This window comes from Chionomys nivalis, chromosome 2 (genome assembly GCF_950005125.1).
Source record: "Chionomys nivalis chromosome 2, mChiNiv1.1, whole genome shotgun sequence".
Lineage (NCBI taxonomy): Eukaryota > Metazoa > Chordata > Mammalia > Rodentia > Cricetidae > Chionomys > Chionomys nivalis.
Window position 1 is genome coordinate 134,347,692 of NC_080087.1, and position 21,615 is coordinate 134,369,306.

At 38.1% G+C, this 21,615-nt stretch overlaps 1 protein-coding gene across 1 annotated transcript in view; it reads right to left on the bottom strand.

Moving 5' to 3' along the window:
* Pard3b (par-3 family cell polarity regulator beta) overlaps positions 1–21,615 on the bottom strand; it is a 1,010,698-nt gene that overhangs the window by 484,816 nt on the left and 504,267 nt on the right. The window contains exons 6-9 of the mRNA XM_057761958.1: positions 14,562–14,648; positions 8,687–8,812; positions 6,962–7,320; positions 4,012–4,151 (exon numbers count right to left, since the gene is read on the bottom strand). Coding sequence (XP_057617941.1) covers positions 4,012–4,151; positions 6,962–7,320; positions 8,687–8,812; positions 14,562–14,648 — 712 coding nt within the window. The remainder of the gene's footprint in view (positions 1–4,011; positions 4,152–6,961; positions 7,321–8,686; positions 8,813–14,561; positions 14,649–21,615) is intronic.

Below are 21,615 nucleotides of genomic sequence, written 5' to 3' on the forward strand. Positions count from 1 at the left end.
AAGTTCCTGTCATATAAGTCTTCCACTTGTTTGGTTAGAGTTACTCTGAGATATTTTATGCTATTTGTGGCTACTGTGAAGGGTGTTGTTTCTTTGATTTCTTTCCCAGCCCTTTTATCATCTGTGTACAAGAGGCCTACTAATTTTTTTTTTTGAGTTAATCTTGTATCCTGCTACAGTAGTGAAAGTGTTTTTGAGTTGTAGAAATTCCTTGGTAGAATTTCTGGGGTCACTTATGTAAACTATCATATCATCAGCAAATATTGGGAGTTTGACTTATTCTCTTCTGATTTTTATCTCCTTGATCTCCTTTTGTTGTCTTATTGCTCTAGCGAGGACCTCAAAAACTATATGAATAGGTATGGTGAGAGTGGACAACCTTGTCTTGTTCTTAACTTTAGTGGGATCACTGGAGTTTCTCTCCATTTAGTTTGATGTTGGTTATTGGAGTGCTCTATATTGCCTTTATTATGTTTAGGTATGTTCCTTATTTCCCTGCTCTCTCCAAGACCTTTTTCATGAAGGAATGTTGTATTTTGTTGAAAGCTTTTTTGACATCTAATGAAATGACCATATGGTGAAATAAGTTGACAGATTTCTGTATGTTGAACCATCCCTACATCTCTGGGATGAAGCCAACTTGATCATGGTGGATGATGATTGTGATTTGTTCTTGGATTCAATTTGCCAGTACTTTTATTATTTCTGCATCAATGTTCATGAGTGAGATTGGTCTGTAATTCTCTTTCTTAGTAATGTTTTTCTGTGGTTTGGGTATCAGTGTAATTGTAGTGTCATAAAAAGAGTTTGGCAACGTTCCTTCTGTTTCTATTGTGTGGAATAATTTGAGGAGTATTGGTATTAGTTCTTCTTTGAAAATCTTGTAGAATTCTGAACTGAAACCATCTGGTCCTGGGATTTTTTTTTTTGTTGGGAGACTTTTGATGACTGTTTCTATTTCTTCAGCAGTTATAGGTCTGTTAAAATTTCTTATCTGGTCTTGATTTAATATTAGTGATATTTTCCAGAAAGTTGTCCATTTTCTTTAAGTTTTCTGATTTTGTGGAGTATAGATTTTTAAAATATGACCTAATGATTCTCTGTATTTCCTTCATGTATATTATGTCCCCCTTTTCATTCCTGATTTTGTTAACGTGGATATTTTCTCTCTGCCTTTTGGTTAGTTTGGATAAAGATTTATCTATTTTGTTGATTTTCTCAAAGAACCAACTCTTTGTCTCATTGATTCTTTGTATTGTTTTCCTTATTTCTATTTTGTTGATTTCAGCTCTCAATTTGATTATTTCCTGCTATCTAGTTCTCCTGAGTGAGTTTGCTTCTTTTTGTTCTAGAGTTTTCAAATGTTTTGTTAATTCACTAGTGTGGGATTTTTCTAGTTTCTTTATGTAGGCATTTAGTGCTATGAACTTTCCTCTTAACATTGCTTTCATTGTGTCCCACAAATTTGGGTATGTTGTGTGGTCATTTTCATTGAATTTTAGGAAGTGTTTAATTTCTCCCTTTATTTCTTCCTCTACCCTTTGATGATTCAGGTGAGCATTGTTTAGTTTCCATGTGTTTGTGGACTTTCTGGAATTAGTATTGCTGCTGACTTCTAGTTTTAAACCATGGTGATCTGATTAGATACATGGGGTTATTCCAATATTTTTGTATTTGTTGAGGTTTGTTTTGTTACTGAGTATGTGGGTAATGTTTTAGAAGGTTCCATGAGGTGCTGAGAAGAAGGTATATTCTTTTCCATTTGGATAGAATATTCAATAGATGTCTGTTAAGTTCATTTGAGTCATAACATCTGTTAGTTCCCTTATTTCTCTGTTCATTTTTTTTTGTCTGACTCACCTGTCCAGTGGTGAGAGGGGAGAGTTGAAGTGTGTGGGAAGTTTAATGTATGATTTAAGATATAGAAGTATTTTTTTTTTTTACATACAACAGTGCCCTTGTCTTTGGGGTAGAGATGTTTAGTACTGAGATTTCCTCTTGATGGATTTTTCCTGTGACTAATATGAAATGACTTTCTTTGTCTCTTTTGACTGATTTTAGCTTGAAGTCTATTTTGTTAGATATTAGGATAGCTACATCCACTTGTTTCTTAGGTCCATTTGATTCTAATATTTTTTCTCAAACCTTTACTCTGAGATGATGTCTGTCTTTGAGGTTAAGATGTGTTTCTTGTATGCAGAAGAAGAAGGATGGATTCTGCTTTCGTATCCAATCTCTTAGCCTGTGCCTTTTTAAAGGTGAGTTGAATCCACTTATATTAAGGGATATTAAAATTAATATTAAGGGACCAGTTATTGTTATCTCCTGTTAATTTAGTTTTCATTGTTGGTGATGTTAATTTGTGCATTTTTCCTTCTTTGGGATTTGGTGCTATGAGACCATCAATTGTCTGTGTTTTTGTTTGTGTAGCCAACTTCCTTGGGTTGGAGTTTTCCTTCTAGTATTTTCTGTAGGGCTGGTTTTTTGGCTAGGTATTGGTTAAATCTGGTTTTATCCTTCTATGGTGATTGAAAGTTTAGCTGGGTATGGTGGTATGGGCTGACATTTGTAGTCTCTTAATGTCTGCGCAATGCTTAACCACGACCTTATAACTTTCATTCTCTCCAATGTGAAGTCAGGTGTAATTCTGATAGGTCTGCCTTATATGTTACTTGGCCTTTTTCCTTTGTAGCTCTTAATATTCTTTCTTTACTCTATATGTTTGGTGTTTTGATTATTATGTGGCAAGGGGACTTTTTTTTTTGATCCAGTCTATTTGGTGTTCTGTAAACTTCTTGTATATTCATAGGCATATCTTTCTTTAAGTTGGGAAAGTTTTCTATGATTTTGTTAAATATATTTTCTGTATTTTTGAGTTGAACTTTGACTCCTTCTGTTCTATGATTTAACCTTTTCATGGTGTCCCATATATCCTGATATTTTGGGTTAAGCTTTTGTTAGATTTAATGTTTCCTTTGTCTGATGAGTCTATTTCCTCTATTGTATCTTCAGCACTTGAGATTCTTTCTTCCATCTCTTGTATTCTGTGGTTCATTCTTGAGTCTGTGGTTCCTGATCTTTTTCTCATGATTTCTGTTTCTATAATTTCATCATCTGTGTTTTCTTTATTGTCTCTATTTCAGTTTTCCAAGTCTTGAATGGTTTCTTTCATATGTTTGATTGTTTTTTCTTGGTTTTCTTTAAGGGATTTGCTGATGTCTTCCAATTTTTTGTTCGTCTTTTCCTCCATTTCTTTGAGGGAATTCTCATTTCCTCTTTAAGAGTTTCAAACATTCTCCTGAACTTATTTTTTTAGATCATTTTCTTCTGTTTCATCTATATTTGGTTATTCACGTTTTGCTGTTATAGGGTCTTTAGGTTTTACTGGTATTGTGTTGCTCTTTGTGGTGTTTCGTGTGTTCTTACCTCTTTTACTTATCTTTTCTTCTAATAGGTGTGGTTGGGGCTGTCTGTTATTCTGTTGATTATTCTGCTAGGTGCCAGTGAATCCAAAGCACAGATAATTGTTCCTCGTGGTACAGTCAGTGCCATGGTTCTAGTTACCCTGTGTTCCTGAAGATTGCTTAGTGCTCCCAGGCTTTGCTCTGCTTCCTACTTTGGCCTAGATTACTGGCTTTGACCTGTTTCTGTAAATCCTGGTCTGGATCCCCTCCTGCAGAAGTCCCTGGATTGGAGTTGGTCCTGCAAAGGTCTCTGGCTCCAGTCTACTCCCTTGGAGTTCCCAGGCTTGGGTGTGCCCAAACCCACAGAGGACCTGGCTCAGGATTACTCTCTCAGATGTCCCAGATTCACGCTCAGACCTGCAGAGGTTTCTGGTTCCTGCCTATTCTCTTTGATGTTCCAGAGCAGAAGATATATAGCATGCAGATATTATAGTTTGGGAGGGTACTGGGACCAACAAGAGACAACAAGTGACTGCTATATATATCTATATATTTATTTAGTTAAATATAAAGAAATATTTGCCTGGATACATTAACTTCAACCTACCTCCAAAACTCTGTCCCCTGGTTGTAGGCGTCCGTCCTTTATTGCTGCTCCCTTTGGTAAGATGTTTTTTACAAAAATGGGACCAGGACCATGTATAGAAGAATCTCTGGTTACCACAGTGAAACCAAGTCCTTCAGGGCCTAGTATACAATACCAGAAAGATGTATTGTCACTTTAAGCATGGTTCACGTGACATTCACTCATTTAGTAAACTCTGTCCCCTTAAGCATGGGTCACGTGACATTCACTCAGTTAGTAAACTCTGTCCCCTTAAGCATGGATCACATGACAGTCACTCATTTAGTAAACTCTGTCCCCTTAAACATGGGTCACATGATATTCGCTCCTTTAGCAAACTCCACCTAGTTTACTTTCAAGCAGACCAAGTTTTATTTACATTCTCAGAGATTTTACACAGGCTTTGCTCTTCCTGTTTTAAGTAAAGGTTACAATTCTGAACCAATGAAAGCATCAAAGTGAAGTTAGGATGCAATATATAACAACACTTTGTTTATTCGGGATTTAGAAGACAAGGCATGCCATCCACATGTCCAGAGTATCAGTTCCTCAGTAATCTACCTCCTGACTCCATCTTTCCTCCCAAGCAGATGATTCCTTCTGTTGGGGTTTTGTGGGTCTCTCAATCAACTGAGTAATTTGTGGCTCAACCCTCTGCATGTGTCCTGATTGCTTTACTGCTGTAGCCACTGTATGGTCTCCAAGAGTTTTGCTGTCCCTTCCCAGTTGTCTTAAATCTCTAACTTCTCTCTCTCTTCTACTGTGATTAAAGATATATGTGGATTTCTTAACTGTAAATAATCTGTACTCAATGATTAGTGTTTCTTGTAGCTTCTACCATGAATAAAGTACTGCTGTGGTTTGGACAAGAACCCCACAAAGACCCATGCCTCCAGCCTGTGACACATTGGGATGTAGTAGGGCCTTTAGGGCATGGGGCATAGTAGAAGGGGGATTAGGTCATTCCAGGCATGACATGAAGGAGAGATGCCACCCCTTGGCCCTCATGTTTCTCTTTCTTTGCTTCGGGGCTGCGAGAAAGTAAGATTCTTGCTCTACCCTACATTCCCATCATGCTCCATTGCTTTGCTATAGGTCCCAAAGTAAGTTGCTAATTAGCCCTGGACTGAAACTTTGAAAATTGTGAGCCCAAATTCTCTCCTGTTTCATATCCCTTCTTATAGTATTAGGAAGCTGACAGATACTTCCATGATTGTCACCAGGAATTTTTTCTTTACTTGGATTTATCTTTTATTAACATTTGTTACTTTCTAATTTCATTTTTAAAAATTAGTTCTCTAATAATCTTGAACATTCATTTCTCTCTCATCATACTATGTCTGTCACCCGAGAACACACAGCATTGTCCTCCCACATAAACACAGGTAATGCCAACGACCTGTACAGGGCCAGGTCCCCTCTTGTCACCATTGCCTCTATCAGCTCCTTGCTTCATTATCAATCATTATCATCACTTTATAGACCACAGCTAGCATCTGTTTGGTTCATTTGCCCTCTCTCCTTTCACCTCTCCATCTCTTTCTGTGTCTCCATGTTTCTCTCTTTTTCCTGAATGTAATTATGAATATTCAAACTTTGCTATGCTTCTCCTTCTTCAGTTCAGATCCTGCCATTATCAAATATCCTCATCTACTTAAAATTCTAATTTCAATCAAGGACATTTCCAGTATGCAATTTGCCCCGGCTGAAAAACCTCAGCAAAAAGTGTAATTTTTCTTTCTTTCTTCCTACAACCATTTATCTATTAAGGCATGCCTATTATAATTTCACAGTTAACAGAGGCAATCCCCCCTTGTTGATCTGCTTTCTTCTTCAGAATGTCATTTCAGGACTCTGTGACTGATTCCTCGCTCTTATCTCAAAGCACCTATCATGGCTGGGTAACTGGTATACAATAATGCATTTGGACATGATTTATTTGGAATGCATTTAAATATAAGCATATTGACCTCTGTGTCTTCTTTTCAACTCACTTTATTCCCAAGGTCAGATATTTATAAGTGAATAAAATTTTGATCAAGAAATCTTTTCAGAATAATTTCTATATCCTAATGAAAGATACGTGTTGCTTTTGAAATTCACAAATAATATTTAAAGGTTTCCTGGTGGTCAATAAATTATTAATTTGTGAAGAAAACCCTATTCAAGTCTTTGAATTGGCTTGAAAACCACAGGATTTTACAAAGTGACAATGGAAATATCAGGTGGAAGGTAAGGAATAAGCAGGGAATGAGCGGGGACACAACAGGCCATGGGTATATGGGCATGTATGCAATGCTGTGTAATGTATGTATGTAATGTATGTAATGCTGTGTTAATACGCATGTACACCTGTGCTCTGGGATAATTGCTCTGTGCTGGAAATGAACAAAAAGTTGAAAAAGATTAAGAAAGGCTGCGTGCAGCTCTGAATTTGGACTATCTTGAAGAAATGTAATGTTGAATCTAAAATTAATAATCATTATCTATTGTCTTTTTGAAAATTAAACCTTTCACTGATATAAAAAACCATTGTGTAGAGCCAGAGGCCCTATTACTGAACTGGCCTAAAGGATGCTTTTTTTTAAAAAAAAAAAAACCAAAACACTAACTATGCTCAAAATGAAGGCAATTAACCTCCTGGGCCTACTCAGGATTGAGCTGTCACAGACGCTGCTCGGCTTTTCTCAAGTCTGCACTGATCCTCCCCAGTCCTCACTTTTCTTTGTTCCACATAATCAAAACTTTGCAGAAGAAAAGAAGAAAGTAGCACAGTTTTAAAAAAATTAAGTTATCCAAGTATACACTCAAATCTATTCTATGATACAATTAAAGAAAAAGAGAATTAACTACATTAACCTTAATGAATTTCTCTTAACCAGTTTTACACAGTACAATAATAGAATGCTATTAAGCACAATTTAATAATTACCTTTCTTTAGGTCAATCTTAATTTTTTTTGCATTTTTCTTGCTGCCAAACCCCATGAGAGGGGATAGTGAGGGAGATGAAGGTTTTCTTCCTAGTCTTGGAACTCGGGGGCTCTTGCTTTGCTGCAGGGAAATCGTCTCATCTGCTTCAGGACTGTGAGTTCCAGCGAGATTTGTTGCCTGCAATGCCGCTTTCCCACGGGCAGGAGGTGGAACCTTTGCTCTCGAAGTCCCATCATTGTTGCCAAAGATGTTCAGCGGTCCAATGACTGACTTTTCATACTGCTCACGGTTTTGAGGCAGAAGCACGTGGAGGACCACACTGGGGGATTTCATCGCCTGGCGGAAGACATCCTGGGCCCTTGAAGGAGTGAATGAGCGGAGAATGGCACTGTGTTCTGGCGCACGGCTTGCTGGGGTGCTCAGGTGTGGGACTGACAAGGCAGCCTTGTCAGTAAGGATAGGAGGTGGCGGGATTATCGCTGCAGCATGACTCTGTTTACCACCCGCCCACCAAGGTGCCTCCTCCACACGAGCTACACATGCGTGATGACTGTGTATAGTTCTCTACCTTATTCTTCTTAACAGCCATATAAAACAAATATAACTCACCCGCATTCAACAAATTCAAGTGGAAGCTCAGAGCCACTAAAGAACTTAACTGGCAATGCTCATCTTTCAAGGGTTTCTAAATATGAAAATCTAGCCAGAATTGATTACTTAAGCACATATTTAAGTCCTTTTTAAAATCACATTGTTAATAGATTATTTCTATTGGACTCTAAGTTGGAGTTTTATGACTCAGTTTCCACTATGGTAAAACAGGGATCATTGAGCTCCTTAGTCTTTGCAAAACGGTAGGCAAAATATGTGAGAAACATAATTCTGTCCTATAATAGTTGAATGTAACGAATTGTTTTAGAAAAACATCATTTCATTCTACCGCTAAGCAGCAGCCAGTGTTACATGCCTCTGAATAGCAGTTACCACCACCCACCATTGACAATTAACGGCCAGAGAGAAGCTGTGTTATGAGCAGTTTGGCTCAGAAGTAAGACAGGATACTGATTATTAATGAAGATTATTACTACTTATTTGCTTAACTTAGAGGCCCTAAAATATCAAGGCATATCAATATATATATATATATGTGTGTGTGTGTGTGTGTGTGTATATGTAGATATGTACAGCTAGTTGCAGCTGGAGTCTACATGTTCTAATTTGTGCATAGAAACAGGTATTCCTTGGATAGTTTTCACATTCAGAAAGATAACTTTTTAGGTAGAGCATTTTAAATTTAATTTTTATAATTTGTTTCTATTATTCATTGAGTCCTCATAGGCATCACCCACAGATTTTACAGTTTAGGAAAACTGACATCGAGGATATTAATTAATAAGATGAATTAATTGTCTGTGAAAAGAGCCAGTAAACCCCATTCTAACTGATCCATAGCCCACGAAAAACAAACTCCTTCATTCGTGGATGCTCAGAAAGACAGGCAGGAAGGCTCACTGTATTCTGTGTCTCAACCTCCTACAGACAGACATTGGGCACATGTGTTGGCCATCTAAGACATAAAATGCATTCAAAAATGTATGGTCATGGGTTACTTAAAGGGAACTGGCTTGACGTTACATCTATGATTTTGGCCATTATGAGCTCAACAATGATTATAAATATTCGAGAGACCAATAAAGTAGATAAATAATGAAAAAAATGCTTACTGAGCAAAAGTTTTATCCAGGAGTTCCACGTTGTTGATTTTTACGATGCATTCATTCTCCTGGAACAGTCCCTCCTGCTTGCATCTGCTGTGTTCTTCAATGCCTCGGATGAAGAGTCCTAGGATCCTAGAAACATTTAGGTTGAAATAAAACTTCTGAGTACTAGTGTGGGACCATGGTCTGTTTCTGTCAATTATATTTTAAATAAATGCTAATTGGCCAGTAGCCAAGTATAGGCGGGGCAACCAGACAGGAAGTAGAGGTGGGTCAATGAGAACAGGAGGATTCTGGGAAGAAGGAAGCCCATTCCTCTGCATTTGTGACCCCACCACAGAAGAAGCAAGATGTGACTTCCTGGCCTAAAAAGGTACTGAGTCATGTGGCTAACACAGATAAGAAATATGGGCTAATATATGTTATAAGAGTTAATAGGAAGCCTGAGCTAATGGGCCAATCAGTTTATAACTACTGTAGACCAATGTCTGATTTCTTTTTAGATGGGGGGGAACTTAATGATTGCAGGAACCAGGCAGGACAAAAAACCCTGACAAAAAAGTACAAATGTGCTCATTATTTCTTCTCCATAGCTATTCAGAAATAAGTATTGGTTTCTGTTTACTAAATAGATTATGCTTCTATTTGGCCAAATGTTTCATCTTTCAAATTCACACATAATCACACACACATACACACACACACACACACAGAATAAGAGGGGAGAGAGGCATAAACACATACACGCACACACACACACACCTCTACCTGGTGCAAATATTCATATTATAAATACCAACACATTTCTATGTTTTCCATGATCTAGGAAAATCAGTAGAGACCATTCCACCCAGGACTGGCAACTTCAGGCGAGATGTCACTGCTGACTAAAAGGAAGTCTGCCTGAATGGCGAGGTAGAAATTTGGTACTGGTGATGTGAGAGAATTACATATTCTCAACATGTTTTGCCATCATATTACATGTTACAATAGTTTGCATATTAAAAAGTAAACAAACATTTCAGTTCAGACCCTATTATTCAGAAGGCATATCCATCCCATTCATTTGTGCCTTTGAATCAAGTCCATGTCAGGTGTTTTCTCCATCCTCAGGCTGGAGGAAAGGAAGTAAAGTTGGAGGACCAGACCTATGTAAATAAGGTAAAGTAAAAGTTCCAAACATGGGCACAATATGGAGCCATCCTAGGGTTTACAAACTAACACTGGGTGGGAGGCCCACACCATCTGGAGGGATCTTCATGTATCAGACAGTGAGTCTAACCTGATGAAGCAGGTGACCACAGCCAACCTCAGAGTCAGAGCGGATACCCAGGGGCTCCTAGAGATTTGGACATTTAGTTCAGAGTCAGAGAGGGAGGGGATTGAAAATGAAGGAAAATACAAAGGAAATGATAGCAAATGATTTCCTATATAATTCTCCCACATCCGTGGAGGTTGTCAGGATCCCTTTTGGGTACCAAATTCTGTGGAAGCTCAAATCCTTTATGAAAAATGACTTAGTATTTGCACACCTCTGTACATTTCAGTTATCTCTAAATTACCCCCAAAATCCAATCCAATGTAAATGCTATGTAAATAGCTAATGTAACGTATAGGGGGATAATAACATTAAAACACCTGTATGTACTCAGTATGGGTAAAATATTTTATTGGTATCTTCAGCCTACAGCAAGTCAAAACTGCTATGGATGAGAATTTTGTGGACATAGACTCTAGAATTCACATGCAGGCTAGAAGTGCACATGTGCATATGTGTGTTCACACATGCAATCTTTATCATTCTTGTATAAAGCAAAAATAAATCTACCTCAAGAAATGGAGCCTCTACTGATTTTAGCCATTTCTCACTTGGGCAATGTCCTTTATCTTTGTGGCACGACACAGGCCTCACTGAGTGTCACACTAAGAGTGATGGGTCTCCAGAGATATGGCTGGGTATGGAGAACTACTGCCTCCCTGGGTATGGAGAACTACTGCCTCCATGTTCTCTGTCCCCTTACCATTCGATTTAGTCACTCTCTTTTGAGTGGGAGCTTTGTGTGTTAAATTTCAAATCTAAATAAAATATGAGCATATTTTATGTGTGAATAATAAGGTCACCCATGCAAAAAGGGCAGCCTGTAATGAAAGCCCAGGAGAAAGTACTTCTCTGTCTGGAGTGGCCACAAAATTAAGCCTCTGCCTCTGGTTTCAGTGCACTTAATGAGCTCAGACCATCTCAAGGTGTCAACGGGCAAGGTGCCCACAATGGTACTCAGGCTCTCCTTCAGAAATGTAATGAAGAGTGTGCTTTTGCTGCTGATGACATCCTGGCCAGTGTGGACAGGGTCTCAGCTTCATTCCCCAGCTCTAGAACTTTACTAAATGAAGCAGACACATTACAGCACCTTCCTTTCCCAGAACAATATTAATGTGAGACTATTTGACATGAAGAAGGGAGAATTAGATCAAGATTGTGTTTTCTCTGAAATTAAACTGCTCTCTGATAGTCCACAGTTTAGATTTTTGTTTACAGTGGCTTCCCCCTAACATGACCCATTAGGAGGCTCACGTGTGGTTATAAACTAGTTTATGTAAGTGATTTTTTTAAACAAGCATTCAAGTCTTCCTTTAATTTAATTCAGTACATCATCAGTCATGTAATGTTACTCCCTAGGATTTAATTTCACATTTTGGAGATGAATTAATTCTTTCGGGCCACCGGGTTGCAATTTAGCTAGCATATTACAGCTGGAGCATGCTACGTGAACCTCGCTGATCTAAATAACCTAACTTGCCGTGAAAAATTTATTGACGGAATAAGCCCAACTGTAAAACCTGTGTCAGAGGCAATTTTGGTAAAATGTAAAGCTGACTGATTTCATTAGTTTGGTCCTCAGCAACAAATGCATCCTGTCCTCCCTATTATCCGAAAGGGACAAATTCCCTACAGTATGATGTCATCTCTACTACTGTAAGAAAGCTTATAAAACAGTATCTACTTTTGCCTCCTGGAAGGGTGACAGCTGCCCTATTTGAGATAAGAACTTACCGGAGTTAACAATTAAGACTGTGGGGCAATCATAGGGTAAGACAACTGGTTCATCTGTAGTGCTAACGGATGCTCAAAGTTCAATCCCCCAGCAGGCTGAGGAGCAACAAGTGTTTCTCCCTCATGTAATCATCACTTAGACTCTAGTGTCTGACCCTTGTGCCAGCCCTGTGTTCTCACTGAATCCATTGGCTGTACTATCCTGCCAGCTCACCGCCTGTCACTCAAACTCCTTTTCTCACATTGGGAATCATGTCCTCTCCCTCCCCTTTATCTGGTTAGCTATTTTTATTATGAAATGGAAGTACATCACCTATTTTTAGTGAAAAAATTACTGCTTTAATTTTTTAAGTTTAACTGACATTTAAAAATAAAATTAACATTGTGATTTTTTTATTTGTCTGTAAGGACTTAGTGTTTTGTGTTTATTTTCTTTACTAAAACAAAATCAAAACAAACAAAACTGGGAAAGCCAATAGCCCTCAACAGAAGCGGTATTCAGTTTTCCCATACTATGGGAAATGTAATGAATTCATGGGGACTTCAGCTGGTGAAGTGGCCTCCAGGTGTTACTCAGATGTTCTTAGAGTAAGTTTCTCACTTAATGAAAAACAAAACACTGGAAGCAAGGCCAATTACAGTAGTCTTAATAAGGCATTAAATGTAAATTCTAATTTTAAATAATGAAACAAACTAATAAATGGAAGGAAATTAAGAGCTAAGCATACCACTGCAACCTAAGCAAACCCCTGCGCTCATGCAGTGAAGCCAGATGGCAGCATGAAGACAGACACTCTTGTGACACGTTCTCTAGAGTTCCATCAAGACACATGGGTTGAGTTAAGTGTGCTGTTTCAGCCTGTGCTCATTACTTCTTAACTTTTATTGGCTCATGTCTCCATTTCCATACGATTTTTAATTAAATTTCCTTTCTAAAACAGTAGTGGATACCCCAAAATATAATAGAACCATTTCTTCATGTTACTGTAGAGTTGACCATGAACTTATAATGAATCCTCATTTGGGAATCAGACTGTTTCTCTTTATACAAAACATTTCACTGACAATCTCTGCGTTTCATAGGTGGTGGGGTTTACAAGGTGCTATCACACTTTTAATGTCATTTAAACCTCATAACATTGAGGTGAAGGAGGTTTTCATTACAGATGAGTTTCAGGGCTAGCTGGAGGTTATGTGAGGACAACATGTGCCAGGAGTCAGAACCCCAAAGAAGGCAGGGATCAATAAATCCTGTTTGTTCCCCTCATCGGAAGCGAGAGGAGGGGATTTCTCATCTAGAGGGCCAGCTTGTTTTCTCAACTATTGAAGATGAAGGATGGTGAGTGTCACTGTGGATATTTTTTTTTCATTTGGGGGAATTGCAAAGATTCTATGTTCTATTCCAGGTTTATTAAACTAAAGGGCCTGGCAATTTAACCACTCTGGTATTTCAGAGAGCTCTATCAGTACACTTCTGCCAAAAGCCATTAGGATTTCTCCTGGGAACTGAATAAATACTCACCTTGTCTGTCAAAAACAACTCAGGTCTGTCCTCTGCCATAACCCATAATATATAAACACACTTATTAACACACATCGGAAACCAGACAGTAAGAGCCACTGGCTTTCCGCTTCATTTCCTTTTAGAGACAACGGCTCATTCCAGCAAGAGCTTGGCATCAGATGTTATATGGGAGGAAGCTAAGGTGGTGACTTTGCAATTACAGGAGCAGATGGCTACCTGCTAAGGATGATGCCAACCCAAATATCATGCCTACAGCCGCTTCTCCTTCGATATGGCCAGCTGAATTGAGTAAATATCCAGAGCCAGTAAATTAATACTATATAACCTTCAGGAAAATTGTGTTTCTAGAAAGAGACAGGGAATGATGACAAGTCAGAGATCTCAGTTTTGGTGACTGTGAGGGGAAAAAAATGATCACTGGGCTTTTCTGGCCCTTAATATATTGGAATAAAATAAAATGTTCTTACTTTTCAATGACCCATTTAAGAAAGGGGATTTAGGCAATTGGTTATAATCATACCCTGTGAGTAAAAGGCCGATTTTCCTTAAGATTTCTGGGAACTCTTCTTAGGATCAAGGGGGTGCTATAGCAACCACCTTGTCAAAGTTGGCACGCACCAACCAGAAGGTCCATCAAGGCATCGCCCTAGCAGTAACGGCAGCTTTGCAGCACCCATTTCATTTCCATCAGCTGAACAGATTTTTATATTCAAGAAGCATTGACACAAACTAAATCAACATTTGTCAGTATGAATTTATCAGAAAATGTCTTTAAAATTCTAAAAGGATGTAATTAATTGCCTTTAGTGGTCTTAACTGTATTTTAGAAAAACAAAACTAACAGAATGGTACATTTCTATAACTAAATCAGTACATGTGTGTGCAGCCAATAAAGCTACTAGACTGTGAATGCTTATCATTCTTCATCGTATATATGAAGAATTTAGAATTGCTATCTTCACTCATTGAAGACTATTTTATTATAGTAAAGAATACCCCACTCAGCTGTGACATTTGTCTAACAATATGTTAAAATCTTTGCCAAGGAGCTTGTTTACGCTGCGGCACTCAAGGATGCTCCAAGGAAGTGCTTCATAATTAATTGTAAGTGGAGAAATTGGCATGACTTTTTTCTCTGCATCCTAGAAATAAATGATTTTAGTCTGTTTCTAAAGCATGAGGCCAAGCAAAGTATTGCTTAAGGAGTCCCTCCAATAAGAGATTGCCACTTAACTCTCTCCTGGAAAAGGTGTTCATCAGGCTTTTCGTTAGCGTGAGCTTCAGAGACAAGGAAAACACCTTACCGTCCACTCAGGGATGAAAAGAAGGGCACCACATGTATCCCCAGGGGGTCTCCTTCCCCAGAAATCTCCACCGCTCTTGTCATGTCACTGGGGCAGAGCAAAACAGGAACACACATGAGTTTTAGCTAACAGCAGATGCGGTCCACTAACCCACCCACAAAGCTCTTCCCTGACCATATCAACTTCTGTGACTTCACATCCATGCTGAGACAGGAGAGCAGGCTGTGCTGATGTGCTTGAGGATCCACAAAACAAGCATGTTAAAAGACTCTGATTTCTTATCTGAATCTTCTTTGCAGAAAGAAAGTTGAGAAATAACTCACCACTAAAATAGTTTCCCACTTAATCTGCACAAATCAACAGAGATAAAAAGAGGTGCACAGAAAGAAATCTCTCCCTGAGGAGACTTTCTTGAAAATGACTGTACAGACCATAAACACACAGAAATAAGTATATCCATGCTTAGGCTTGAAGTAGAATTTTTCCCCAGAAAAGATTTAAAAAAGGAAATAAAATTATTTATGAAAAAATGCACTGAATCACAGTTTATAAATGGCAAGGAAGCCACAGTTGGCAACACAGCTGGGCATGTTCAAAGCAATAGAAATCAAAGCTTGCATCAGTTTTACTCAATGGAACAATTCCAAGTTTTCACCTCCTGGTTTATTTATTTATATCTTTAAGGCAGAAGAGAAGTTGCAAAGAAACAGAGAAAACGTATTATAGAAAGTCTGACCTGCCTAACCTCCCTCAGCTTAGGCAAGGATGAGCGAGAAACACTAACAGGGAGCGTGCGTGACTGAAATGTGGACTGCGCTGGAAGTTTCCAGGTCACAGGGACCAGGGCTAGCAAGTTTCCGTAAAGATGAAAAATAATAACTGTGAACAATTATTGGCTCCTGTAATCCCAGAGAGAGAAGACAAAATTGCCAGAGGAGAATGAGAAAGTTGAAGCAAGCATCCATTTATGAAAATTCTAAACACATTTCTATTATTTTCCATTCACATGAAAATGACCTGAAACTAGATGTCAAATTAGAAGCCACTGCCGCCTCGGCTACTTTTCTGCTCCAAATTGAAAATGGTAAAAATTTGGCTCCTTGCTGGAAAGTTGAGAACAGTATTAAGAAAACAAAGTGTCTGATGAGTCCACCCTGCATGAAATATTTTTTAAAATTATCAGCAATCTAAAGTAAATACATTAAGTATATGCTAGTCAGCAGACCAGGCTTATTGTTAATTCATTTCCTTGAAACCCTATTATCAATAAGAACTAAAAAACAATAATAATAACAAGATAAAATAAAAGCAAGATAGTTTCTAGCATTTCGGGAAGAAGATGCAATTTCAAAACTGATAATAGATTTCAAATCATCTTCACTCAGATACTGCCAGGACATTCAACTTGTTCAGTCAAGCAGGCTACATAAGAGGCCTGCAAGCAAATCACAAAGCAAACATACCTAAGCATGATGACAGAGAACAAAGGACTTGTTTCTATGTGAGTGAGCACAGCTATGAACAAAGGTGCATCTGGATGGGCACTGATGTGCACTGCAGGTCCGAACACAAAACTCTTGGTGGGCACAGAAACTTGTATGGGTTTTGATGATCCATATATAATACTAGATTTACAGTTATAAGGATCAAAAGAAGATCAACTCCAAAGATTCCAATTTAAAAATCTTAAAAACTGTGACTAAGCTCTTATAAAATCCAGTAAAACATGTTACCTTTCCCTTTAAAATTCTTAGAATTTTGCCGACCAACACAAGGCTCTCCTGAAAAATATATCAAGCATATCTATACCTGTGAATATCACCCACACTTAATATAGAAGATATAAAATATTAGTGTTTAGTCTAGGGCAGACTGCAAGATTTCAGCTCATATGTAGCTTTTATAGATATTGGCTTCGATGGAAAATTACTTTTTTATATTCTATAAATATTTCTTTAAATCTACTCAAAATTTTTTTGTAAACCATAATAAATTTGATGTAAAACACCAAATCTCGTGTTTCTGAAATCAACAAAGTCAATCTTATACTTTTTTCTTTCTTATTCAAAACTACTAAAAGTTTAGGTTTTAAAATTAATTTCTATATGAAGTTCCCCTTTTTACATTTTAGAGTAAACTTTTTTTTTAATCAAGGTAAACTTCCAATTTTTTTTATACACAACAGTCATAATTCTCTAACTAAGATTCTTGACAACTTTTAGAATACTCAAAAAAGGTTATCACCATAGGGTAAAAAAAAACACACAGTGAATGATTAATTTTATAAAATGTAATAAGCATGCATACAATCACAGAAACTTAGATCTGTTTAAAAAAGATGACGTTCAAATCTTTATATAGATCATGCCCTAAGTTTATAAAAAATTTATCCCTAAGGTTTTTCTGCATGCAAAGAAAGGCATGTGCAATATGATGCCACATAGATATGTTAACATGTTTTATTGATTGTGAAATGAGAATCACCACCATCCTATAAGTACTTGCTTGTTGTGTAGAAATGTCTATATGTATGCACTTCATGGGATATAGATACAGCAAGGAGTACATACACTCTTATTTATCTCAAAATACCTCAATACCTATCTCAAAATTGAAACTTTTACAAAGATGTGAAACATGCTGCTAATGTTTTTTAGATACACCCCAGAGTGCAATTTGTATTTGGGGTCCAGTTGTTCAGGTTCAGAGAATTCCTTTTATCTGTTTATATCACAGACATTTTCTTTCTCCTTCAACTATGGCAGATAGGCTGACCAGGCATAGCTGTCTATGTTAGTATTTATAGTCATTTAGGACTTGTACAGTGTTCTAAGCTCTCCTGGTATTAACATCTGGTGTGGGAAGTCCTTCTGTATATGTGTTGCTTTTATTGGTTAATGAATAAGGAAGCTTTTCTGGGCCTATGACAGTGCAGAATAGAGCAAGCCAGAAATTCCAAGCAGTGACAGAGGAGAAAAGAAGGCAGAGTCAGGGAGGCGCCATGTAGCTGCTGAAGGAAACAGACACTCTGAAACCTTACCAGTAAACCACAGCCTCGTGGTAAAATATAAAATAATAAGAATGGATTAATTTAAGATGCAAGAGTTAGTTAATAAGAAGCCTAAGCTATTGACTAAGCAGTGTTGTAATTAATACAGTTTCTGTGTGGTTTTTCAGGTCAGGGTGTCTGGGAACAAATGAGCAGTCTCTGCCTGCAGACATTTTCATTGAGAAAAGAGTTAACATTCTAAAGGAATTGCCTTTACAAGTGACCCATGACTTCTCTTTTGTAGCCTTTGATGTCTTCTTCTTGTTGTTACTTTTGTTATTGTAATTCAATATACTTAATGTTTTAACTATTATATGTTATGAGAAGTTTTTCCCACCCCTGGTCCTGTGTATTTTTTGTTCTTTGTGCCTCTTTTTCCTCTATAGCCTCCTCTTCCCTTACTTTTGTTAAATGGTCTTCTATATATATATGCAGACAGATGTACATACATGTGAGTAAAAATAAATATTTTAAATTCTGTGTCTTGAGATTTGTATAAGTTGTTCACCCTTAGGACCATTGCTATAAGACTGATAATCTTTGGGGATATCTTAGATCTCCATCTTGCTTATATATATGCACTGGAAACTGGGACCTAGAGTTAAGTTGTTGGTTCTATCTTTTAATATGAGTTTCTAGCTCACCTTTGAGGATGAGAAACTGGTTCTGATTTTGCTGTTAGCTGAACTCATCTAGTTTTGGATCAAGCAGGATATCCTCTCAGTCTTTCAGACACTGATTTATGAGTGCGGATATTAGGGTGTTTTTCTTTTCAGCATCTAAGGGAAACACTAGGGTCTTAACTGCTCATGTACAGTTTCTTGAGTAAGGTTCCAGGGAAGGAGATGGGATGGGGTAAGGGGTCCTAACACTGGCAGCCATATAACTGGTTGCTTAGGGGCAGACATAAGAACAGGCAGTGTTTGGAAGGGTGTGTCTTAGCACCAGTTTCGTATCTCCAGCAGCTGGGTAGCAGCACAGGCAAGTTCCCAGTGAAAGGTTCATAATTGATTTTATAGAAAGTGGGCACCAAAGGTACTGGTATTGGGGTAAACTGTGATAATAGCGGTGGTTTAAAAGGAATGACCAGAATTACCAGGTAGTTATATATAGGAACAACTAACAAGATAGAAGATGAGGGAGAGTTTGGTATTTGAGACCAATTAATGAATTGTTTCAGCAATCATGTGTCGAGGGAACATAGGCATAAGCACTTACTGATAAACGAAGCATGAAACTGCCAGGGTCACATGAAGATACTTTGAGTATCTCTTCAAATCACTTTTCCTTTGGATGACTTTCAGGGACAAGGAAGGCAAGAAGGTGGAGAAACTGGCAAGTCAAAGGAAGTTAACTTGGGAGAAATAGAGCTGAGCAACAAGGTGAGGTCCAAAATGCCAAGGGAATCATGGAGAAGGAAAGGTCTTCTGTACATAGTGCTTGTTGTTGAAAGAGATGCTCTCAGTGTTTGAGGAAAACTATCTAAGTGAAACCCTTCACTTATTGTATTTCATGATCAAAGTCAGAGGACTGGTGATTCACTAGACATACATGTTATAAGACTATTTAGAGAATACCCTTTACCAGCTTTTAAAGTCATAGCTATGCTGATGATTCATTGAATTGTTTTATCCATCCAGTAAATCAGTTAACAAATATGCCCCTATTATATTCTAAGACCTGTATTGGGTGCCAGAAATGCTTTGGAGGATTCTGTCTTGTTTGTTATAACACAGAGTTACAATGAATGTGTTATAATGATGAGGACACTTGCAATAGCAATTAGTAATTATTCAACCTCTCATTTAGCAATGTACTAAGTCAGCTGCCTATAGTGTACCTTAGTTAACCTTCACAGAATCTTTGTGATCGCAAAGGTCATTTTCCATATGAAGGAGATATTTCAAAGGTGTTTGGTAACAATGAACGGGCAGCAAGGTAAAAAGCCAGTGTTCAAACCTGGACCTTGTCTATTTCAAGGTTTTGAAAGAATTGTTAGCTAATGCAGACTAGAACCTTCTACTTAGTTCTTATCTGTAGCCTCAATTAGGTAATAAGAAGAGAGTCACATTGGAGAGGGAGGCGGCAAATTATTGCAATAGCTGCCCTGAGCGGTAACAAAGGTTGAGGCAATGGCTGTGCAGGCGTAGTCATTTTGACATTGACTCCACAAACAATTTACTTCTGTGCTACCTGCAAAGAAGTGAGCCCAAAGTTGTATTGTTAAGCCAAACTATAGGGTCTGTTAGGGCTTTCCTTCTACATGAGGATGGCAATACAGCAATAGCTGCAAGTGGCTTCTAGTTTAAGCATTTCCCATCATCTGCACCGTCTAAAACAAGTATAACCTGCCAGCTTCCCCCAACAGCTGTGCATTCCACACGACAAAGGTTATTTTTATCCTCTTTTTTAAGCATATGAATATTTAAAAAATATTTTATTCTTTAGAATAGCATATATTTATAAAGTACAATATGATCATATTCATCTCCATTTCTCCACTCTAACCACCCCATATCTCCATCAACCTTCTCTTCTCCAAACTTCATGTCTGTTTGTCTGTCTGTCTTTCCTTTCTGGTAAGCCACTAAATCAAATTACTGTTGGTTCCTTGTATATGGGTGTGGAACCATCCACAGATGCCAGTGGCGCACCCAAGAAAGAGAATGACTCCCACGTTCCTCAGTGAAAGCTGCCCTCAACCTCCATCTCAGAAGCTTCTCACTCTACCACCCTTCCCCGGGGAATCCGTCAATGAAGACTCGGTCAAAGTGTTGAGAATAAATAGGAAGACCTACACTGGACATCTTTACCAGGGAGTGTCAGGTAGTGGGAGGCAGGAAGGATGCTAGGCTGGTGATGCAGAGGAGCGCCGTGAGATGCCTTCTTCTGGACATGGCACAGCGACTGCACTCTAGAACTCAGTGCTGTGGGTACCTGCACAAGACCCACCGAAGAGCACAGCAGCCAACTTTCTGGCCCAGATGAGGAGGTGCTCTGCAGGCTCCACCCTTTCATGAGGCTCCCTGACCCTCTGACTCCAGGCTCACTTTATATCCTGAGTTTGATTTGAACAGGCTCCAGCTGTAGCTGTCATCATAGGTAGCCCTGCGTAGGTTCTGTAGCCCGATATCGCATCAAGGACTCAGAAGGTACACACGCAATGCTTGAGTTCATGGATTTGCAGCCCAGAGTGGCAGAGGTAGACTGGGTCTCTAGTGAGCTAGTTGTTCTATAGTTACTTCACCTACTAACGACAACAATAAGACACAAGAGGGGCTGTTTTGAAAATTATACTCATAATAAACATATTTTTAAAAGTCATTCATGATATTTCTCTCAATTGCCTATAACTGGAAAAAGCTTAAATAATTTTCTCCTGAAGTCAAAAATCAAAATCAAACAAACAAATAAATAAACAAAGCAAACAATTGGATACCATATGATGTGACATTTCAATAAGATTCCGGGGAACATTTCTCAAAACTAATGTTTAAAAAAAAAGCCAAATAAAGCAGGAACATTCCATCCATCATGACTAGATGTAAGAACAAACATACCAGCTTCTAAAAGGTGAGTGCCCTGGGAAATGCTCTAGACTGAATACTTTATATTACACTACTCATTAATAAAGATTTTATATGAACAGTAACTGTGGCCATGTGGCTGAAAATTATAAAGTTGGAGAGAATCCACATGGTCACCTGATAAAGAGTGATCGATCACCTTTTCAGAAGAAAGTAACTGATTTCATGCAGACTGATTGGCACCTATTAAATAATGACTTGAAAGGAATACAGTGAATGAATGAGCATTGGCTATGGCAACATCACTTTCTATTGCCAAAGTTATCACTGGAGAGATGTGAATTTACCTTCCTTATGCCAAATTGAAACACCTTACTGAAAGTAATGACAATAATGGAAACCATACAAGGAGATCTGACCTAGTCTAAAAATCTTCAAATCCAAAATTCTCCAAAATCTGAAACTGTTTGAACATTAA